At 43.4% G+C, this 8,510-nt stretch overlaps 1 protein-coding gene across 3 annotated transcripts in view; it reads right to left on the bottom strand.

Annotated features, from left to right (window-relative positions):
* UGGT1 (UDP-glucose glycoprotein glucosyltransferase 1) overlaps window positions 1–8,510 on the bottom strand; it is an 89,804-nt gene that overhangs the window by 21,949 nt on the left and 59,345 nt on the right. For all 3 annotated transcript variants that reach the window (XM_019503714.1, XM_019503713.1, XM_019503712.1), the window contains 5 exons: window positions 7,391–7,522; window positions 5,029–5,159; window positions 2,197–2,292; window positions 1,676–1,778; window positions 882–961 (listed from right to left, as the gene is read on the bottom strand). In XM_019503714.1, the coding sequence (XP_019359259.1) occupies window positions 882–961; window positions 1,676–1,778; window positions 2,197–2,292; window positions 5,029–5,159; window positions 7,391–7,522 (542 nt within the window). The remainder of the gene's footprint in view (window positions 1–881; window positions 962–1,675; window positions 1,779–2,196; window positions 2,293–5,028; window positions 5,160–7,390; window positions 7,523–8,510) is intronic.

An 8,510-nucleotide genomic window follows, 5' to 3' on the forward strand; every position in this document is an offset into this window, starting at 1 on the left:
GCATCATAAACACCATGTTTTAGTTCACTCTAGGCAGATAAAAGGAATAAAATCTGTTGGGATCTTTTTGTTTTGCAGTATAACTATAGGCCAGTCTGTAACATTCTTTTTGCATTCACATAATTGGACATATTAATTTAGAGTGGCGTATGCAAGTTCTGCAAACATCACAAGCCAACGTTAGTTGAAACATCCATTTAAAATAATGCCACACACTCTATTTCTCTGAAATACATAAAAGGAACCACTTGGCACCAACAATTTCTCTCATCACCACCCACAAGGCAATCTGGAAACCCATGGATGGAAGTCACGTTATAAGCTCCAAGCAGGGTGAACAGCTCTCCAAGGTACTGGTCTATGTGTATCTGTGTGTAACAGACTCAACATGGTCAAGTTACCATGTGAAGTTACACAACTCAAACCGAATTGATAGCTACCTGTAAGGAGGTGGAGGGCAGCCACATGTAGGATGTTGTGTGAGAGCTCAACACAGCTGCAAGTGAGACACTGAACAGCACATGTGCATATGAGCAAATAAACGAATCACTGCACAGCAAGGACATGGAACTCTGTTTTGCTTTTCTAATTCTTTTTGATTTAATAGAGAATATGGTAGACCACTGTAATGACCTTGGTGGGCCACATACTTCTAACAGCTTGAAGCATGCACAGCACACCAGAGTTATGGAGTCTTATAATAAAACTGCATGAACACCTGGGTCAAGGCAAGGTTTTTTAGTGAAGATTGGCTATGAGGGTCTTTCCCGATTCAAGAATTCTATTTTTATGTCTTGTAAACATTCACCGTATCACCTGTCTTATATGCCATGTTTACTATCACGTGTCTCCTTTCTCTACTCTGGCGTGGAGTTCCTTACCTCTTCAGAGGCATGTCAGAAAGTTTAGACTGGCAGTTCATAAAAACTCTTAGATTCATATTTATCAGTTGATTCAGAACCTAGAGAGAGAAAGAGAGAGAACAAGTTTTTTTTAACAAATAAAGCCTTAGGGGAGTATTTAACATAATCCCCCTTTTCAACACTGCCCCCACCTAATTTTATTTAATTGGTGTAATTATCTGTTTCACTATATTTTACCCATGATTTGGGGATATTCCAAAAAGTAGGCAAGATGCAGACTTAAAAATATTGTCTGTAGAACTAAACTGGTCTACAATGATCAAACAACAAAATGCTTACAAGCAGCCTTACCATGACCCATTTATCATTTATTATGTAGTACTATTAGTTTTTCATTAACATGCTAAAGAAACTTTTCTGCATTATATCAAAGGGACTCTTGTGCAAGTATCTGGAGATGCAAGTCTAATTTTATCCATGAAAACAGAAAAATCCTGTCTAAATATGGATTCAAGTTTTTGAAGTTAGGCTTCCAATTGGAAGGCTGGTCTGACATTAAAGAAATGGCCTAGCTTGCTAATTAAGAGATAAATGACTGAAGTGTAAACAATTCTATGCTTTGCATATCAGACAGACTTGCAATCTAAGAATTCAAAGGAAATTTACAAATATTTATTCACTGAAGACTCACAACTACTCTGTGAAACTGTCTGTAACATTTAAATAATCCAAAAACTACCAAACAAATAATTTAAAACTGATTTTAATGTCTCTTAATTGCCACTTAGTGCAATACAACACTGTATACAGACCAAAAGTAATGGAGCAAGCCTTTGAGCATCTCTGGTAACAGGGTCAACGATAGCCACCACATCGAAGTATGTCTCTCCCTCCTTTGGTCTCAATTTAACTGCACTAAACAAAGAAAGAGGGACAACAATCTAGATTTAAAGAAGCCTTTTTAAATTAACAGTTTTACAGAGAAAGCCTTTGTTGTCCCTCTCACTTCAAAATGTTATATTATATGAGTAAAAATGACAGCAATGATGTCAAATTGGAAGGTTATGCATGTACTCAAATAAAACCATTTTTAATCACCTGGAGCTGGGTGAGCCAAAGGGACAACACACACCAGCCATTTGCTTTTGTAGCCAAATACTCTTATGAAATGTCTACCTTGTGTTTTGTGAAGCCCAAAACATTACTGCCAGGTCCTGAGAACATTTTAGGATTTTTCTGTTGCTATACAGGGGTACTCAGAAGCCTACTAAGATATAAACCTAAGATAATGTAGAAGAAACATATTCAACAAATGCAAGCATCAACTTTGTACCTGTATCTCTCTTCAAAAAAATGGTATTCGATCCTTGCTTCTCCTTTTGGCTGAGCTGACAGAAGGGCATCAACCTTCATTACCAAGTCACTTGCCCTGAAAGAAAGAAGGTTTACAAATACTCTGAACAGTTATGTATTTCACTCTGTATTAATGCAGACTGATAGATATAAAATAAAGGCCAGATTATAATATGAGATTATACATTTTACTGGCTGTCAAAAAAGATTCTTAACTGCTACAACCATGCAGAACAGCACATTTTTAAAGACACACTGTAGTCTGAAAAAGCAACACGTTTAGGATTTCTTGCATGGAGTATAGGTTTCATCATACTCCTCCCTAACCACAAAGATCACTATGTAACTCTCAAGAAGCTCTGAAGATCATAAACATGTATAAACTTCATCATCTGCAAAATACGATTAGTGACCCATCTTCATCACTCCAGAATGTGTAACATGGCTTAAGCAGTGCAACACAGATTTAATTTCAAGGGGCTGAATGTGATACCTCCACAGCTTCTCTCAGTAGGAGATTCAAACTTGCACCTCAGTACACTCACTGGGCTCCCTTTTACTCTACAATTCTCTTAGGGAGCTGGATGCAATCCCATGCATAGAACAAATTTAAAATGCATCAGATTAGCACAATCAGTGAGAAATCACTGTTGGCAATATTTTCTGTTTAATATTCTCCTGAACAAATAATGTAATATTGAGTGTGTTATAAATTTTCAGTTATTAAAAACTTTTTATAAGCTTCAATTCTGTGGGAGCAGATTAGAAATCTGCAGAACTGAACAATGAAGATGAGCTGCATGTTACAGCAGTGCCGGCTAGTGATGGCCTGTCAACTCTAGTAAGAGTCTTCCAACTCTTCCATTATTAACTCTTGAGTTTCATGGATTTACAGCAACAGCTGTGCAAAGTATTCATAACAAGGCCATAAACCTCGTTAAATCTGCCAAATTCTGGCATGTTTTCTAACCTAGAATGCAGTTTAACTCCCAAGCTTTTCAGGAAGCTGGGCCTCTGCTTCCCAGGCCCTAGATTCAGCATTGTCCAAACACAGCCCATGTCTTCTTCTTAGTCCTCCTATTGGTATAGAGGTCTCAGTCCTCCTCCCTTTTCCTTTTTTGCTGAGAAGTATGAGCATGGGGATAAAAGAATGAACATATAACACTTAACATCCATTGTTGGAGAATTTTGGTGTGTAAGAAGAATGAAGCTCTTTGTACTTAATGTTTGACCATATGAAAAGGTATGCTATTGACATGTAAACAGCAGCAGATTGTCATAGGAAGATGATTATGTTCTGCAAACTGCACAAACTGCGAATGGCTTAGAGAGGAGATCCTATACACTTTGTTAGAAGCTCAAATGATAAAACAGAACCATGTGTAGGTTTCAGATTCATGTGGAAACAGTTGAATTGTTTTGAACTTGAAGAGGATAGTTTTAAAATTATACTATATTTGACTGGTATGGATCAGGATGTCCATCTCTGTCTCTCTCTCTCTCTCACTTCCACCTGCTTTTCCTAACATTCGCCCCTTAAATACCTGAATAACAAAGAATGAATTGTGTTTTAAAAACAGCACCTGCTCTTACATTGATAAGTAAATGTATTATTAAAATATGCATTATGCATCTGTATTACTCACTAAATATGAATCAAAGATTAACTAAACCCCCAACTGCTCTTGAAAACATATTCCTCATAACATCTTTTATCCCTTTTCATCCTCCCCCTCCTGTTTTTAAATATATACTGCAGTGATGCTATAGAGCACACATAGTGTGTAAAACCGTAACCAGAGAGGAACAGAGTTTACAGATTTAAAGGGTATAAAAACAACTTTTGATCTTAAAAGTTAAAAAAGCAAGAGTTGCCAGATATTATGTGAAGCTAGGCTTCTCGTGTTTAATTTATGGAAATGGAGAGGTAATCCAGGAAGCATCTCTAGGAGCAAATTTATTAGTATGCAGGAATTTTAATGATTTAATCCCTAACACAGGCCACAGTAGCAGAGACATTTTTACCCACATAAAAAGTGTCTTGACATAATCATGAACAAGGAGAACCCATGTACATTTTATTCCACCATATTCTTGTCATCTCTCACCCCATTCCACTATCACCAAGGTAAAACCTTTCCTAAAGATGAAATCCTCATCTAATAAAAAATGTGCTGCACACCCAAGTCACTCAGCTTCCTGTTCAAATGATTATTTCAGTGATCCAACTTTTGTGGCTATTTGTTTTACAATCATTTCAAATATTTATTTTGACATGAGGTTCCCTGGATTAGAGAGAGCTGTAAAAGCTGATTCTACTCCACATAGCAATTTAAAAAGTGTTTTTTCCCTCCCAAGTTATTCCTTTGAATATTCTGACTGGCCCATACATGGCAGGTTGTTTACACTCTCTCTCCAATGTGCACCTTGCACAATCTATACCAGGGGTTCTCAATACTTGGGCTGTGGCGTGGTGCTGGGCTGCGGCAGGTCAGCTGCTGGACTGGAAGTGGCCATGGACCAGCAAACCGTGGCCTCCCCAGAGCCTGGCAAAGAGGTGGTGGATTCTTGTGCAGGGCCTGTGGCAGTACAGGGTTTGGCCCATCTCCCTGCCCGAGGGGGTATCCTTACCTGGCTGCTGGCCAGAAATTCTAGCTGCAGTCGGCTGTGACTGCTGGGCCGCGGCATAAACAACTCTGAGAACCCCTGATCTAGACAATAGTTTGCTTGCCTTTCTAGTTCCACATTACATAAGGCCATGGTGCAGCTCGGCTTTCAAACTGACTATTCAGTTCTTTTTATATTCACTTACAGATCCTCCTCTACCCCCAACTGCTGAATATGGGATTTGATTTTCTGTCCTGATGTCTTTAATATAATGTTCTCCAAGAGGTGGAAGTCATCTTGATTGAACATCTCACCATCTTCCAAGGGACCAATAATCTAAGAAAAATACAGATACAGGGTTACTAGGTAAGTGTTGCATTCAAATTTGAAAAAAGAAAAAACAAATAAACAAAAAATAACTGGAACCTGATCCATAGAGTGCCAAGTGTCCTTGGCTCACAGGGTACTAAATACATGTGTTAACAGGTCAACATTTTGCACAAACAAGACTTTTAGATACATAAAATATATACTCTTAATATCTACTGAGCACTTGGTCACATTACACAGAGCAAACTCTTGATGGTACAGTGGAATTCCAGACCAAAATCCAACTCCACAGAAAGCATCGTATGCTGGAGAAACGAGATTTTCCAAATATATTAGAGTTGTTTAGGCAATTCTTACTACATTGCTAATATCAGGAACAAAATATTATGACTCATCACGCAGAATGTTTAATTACATGTCAAGGAATGTGGAACACTAGAATATGCAATACTCCATGGCACCTGCTTCTATTTAAAGTCCAAAACTAATTGCTGTGAACAACTGGGCTCCACAGTTGGGAACAAAGTACTGCGATCAGAGTATCTGCTTAAGTCAAACAGTACTACTGTAAGGTACTGGATGGAGACCTCTGGATATAGACACCCTCTATCCCAGTTGTCTCCAACCTTTTTAAATAGATCACTTTTGGAATTTAAAAGCAACCGAAGATCTACTGCACTTCCTCCCTTCCTCCCTGGGAAGGCACGGGGGTGTGTGCCCCTGGATCTGCAGGTGAGGCGGGGCGGGGCAGCCTACAGCTGTGGGCTGGGCTCTTCCTGGCTGTGCTAAGGCCAAGCAGCAGCAGCACTGGGAGCAGGGTTATGGGGGAAACTGCAGCCACCTAAAATTTTGCTGTAGCTCACCCAATTTCTACTCCCAGGGCTGCCGCTGCCCACTCTGAGCACAGTGTGGGCTAGCCCCTCCCCCGCCCCGCTGGGAACAGCCCAGCGCAGCCTTTCCATTCCCCACCCCCCCCTTGAGGGCATGGGGGTTGTGTACCCAGGATCTGCATGGGGCAGAGCGGTTGCTGCTGCGGGCTGGGACGGTGTGCCATGCTGTTCCTGGCGGAGGCTGGGCTGCGCTGTGCTTGGGGCAGGTGGCGGCAGTGCTGTGAACAGGGCTTGGGGAGGGTACAGCAAATTTTCGGGTGGCTGCAGCCCTCCATCTTCCCCCATAGCCCCACTCCTAGTGCTGCCACTACCCGGCCCGAGGGCAGGACAGGCCAACTTCCCACCAGAAAGAGCCCGACCCTAACCCACAGCTGCAGGCTGCCCTGTCCTGCCCTGCATGCAGATCCAGGGGCACACACCCCCCATGGCCTCCCAGGGTGTGTGCCTGCCCCTCCCTGTGCACCCCTGGACAAGCCACCCGCAGCTCTGTCCCGCCCTGCCCTGGTTGCAGGGTCTGCCCCTGCTCCAGCTCCACTCCCTCACTGCTGCTGCAGTCACCCGTGCTACCCTGTGTTTGGGGGCCACTTGCCCCCCCGATCTGTGTGCAGTGGAGGCAGCTGCCATTGTGGGCTGGGCTTTGCACCCCAAGCCCCGCTGCAGCTGGCCTGGGAGCAGCCAAATGCCACATGAGTCCTGCCACTGGGCTGAGCCATACCTGCATGTGGCCAGCTGCAGTGGGGCTTGAGGCGCAACGGCAGCCACCTCTGCCCCACGCAGAGATGGGGGAAGGGGCATGTGCCCCCAAGGCCTCTGCCAGGGTGTGCCCAGCAGTGGGAGCTCCCCCTACCCCTGGATGACCTCCTGAGCTCCAATCCTCCCACCACCACCCAGGCTGGGGCCCCACTTACCTTCCCCTGTTCCTGGCTGGGCCACACCATCCCTCCCTCACCGCTGGGGGGGGTGCATGCGCATGCACCACTTCTCTCTCCCAGTGCCAGATGCAGCAGCAAATGTTGCATCTGTCCAGCAAATCTGCCTGAGCTTTGAGCCAGAGTTAGTTTCTCAGCAGTTGGAGTGTAGTTTGAGCTGTTACCCCTTTAGCCCTTGTAGTCCAATTGTCAACAGTGATCATGCTTTTTGTGCACCTGAAACTACTGACTACAGCCACAAACTTCCCATAGATCAAAGAGCCATCAGATGATAGGAACTGTTGGCCACTGTCAAGCTGAATATACACCAGAGACTTCAACAGGAAAGATTCTGCCATCCATTCCCAGACCTCTATGCCAAAGTCCCCTTTGATGGCCACATTTCAAATACATTGCTCAAGCTGCTAAATGAGCTCACCCTTCCATTGCTGATCACTGCTCTCTGTCCTTTCTTCAGCTTCAAAACATCTCTGCAGTACACAGCATGAGACAGAACAAAATCTACTTTGGGGGATTCAAAGGCATCTTTGAAACTATTTATATCCATACCCTAAAAGAGAAAAGTAATAATTACTCTCACTGACATGGGAACAATAGAGACCAAATAAAATCCAGAGGCCACTGACAGATGTTGAACTAAGAGTGCAATGGGATCCAATCCCTCATTCCAACAATCGCACCTCCTGCCCTGTCACATGGGCATGACAGGATACACAACTGCAATCCTGGGACCCCACACACCAGCAAGTTTAAGCCTTGCAGAGCTGTTCAATGCACAGTTTTAAACCTATGGAGCAGAAGGGGCTCATAGTCTTCCTCAGTTTGGTACCTGCCAAGCTGCACAGGGGGCAGCACATACTGGGCTGTATGCACAGGTGTATATTCCCAGCTGGGGGGAGCCTATCACCTCCCCTGGCCTGTGAAGTCCAGCACTGCAGCCTGGCAGAGGACTTGCACCACTGGATTTAACACGCCACATATGCAAATTAATGTGCAATACAAACCAAGAAGAAAAGCTGTAAACTGGAGGTCATCCTAAATATCTTAGGTTTTAGCCCAGATCAAAATACAAGTGGCACAGTCATTTACACAGGAAGCCCTTCCAAGCTGCATTACTGCCCCTCTGCCAGTAGGTGGAAGAGAAAGCACATGGCCAGACAGGCTTGTTCCTTGAATGACTAGTAATTAACACAAATGACACACAGTTAATATGTAGACACACACAGCATTGACTGGGAGAGGAGGAGTGTTAGCACATTTTATCTTGTATACTTCACAGGTACTTGAAGCGGGACAATGGACCCATTGGTCCATTGGTTGGTTTATATCCTGCATTAATTTAAACCTGGGCTGCTGCTACTCAGCAGATGAAATTAAGATGAAGCAATAAACTCCGGATTTCATGGATTTACAGCAACACCTGTTTGAGTCAGATTAACCTGCTTCTGAGCGCAGCATCTATATATGCACCCAGAAGAGCAGCAATTTGAACTGGGGCAGGGCAAACCTGGGTTGGCAGGGGGTGTGGGACACAGGGA

The sequence above is a fragment of the Gavialis gangeticus genome, unplaced genomic scaffold (assembly GCF_001723915.1).
Source record: "Gavialis gangeticus isolate Ggan-Ray unplaced genomic scaffold, GavGan_comp1, whole genome shotgun sequence".
In the NCBI taxonomy this organism is placed as follows: domain Eukaryota; kingdom Metazoa; phylum Chordata; order Crocodylia; family Gavialidae; genus Gavialis; species Gavialis gangeticus.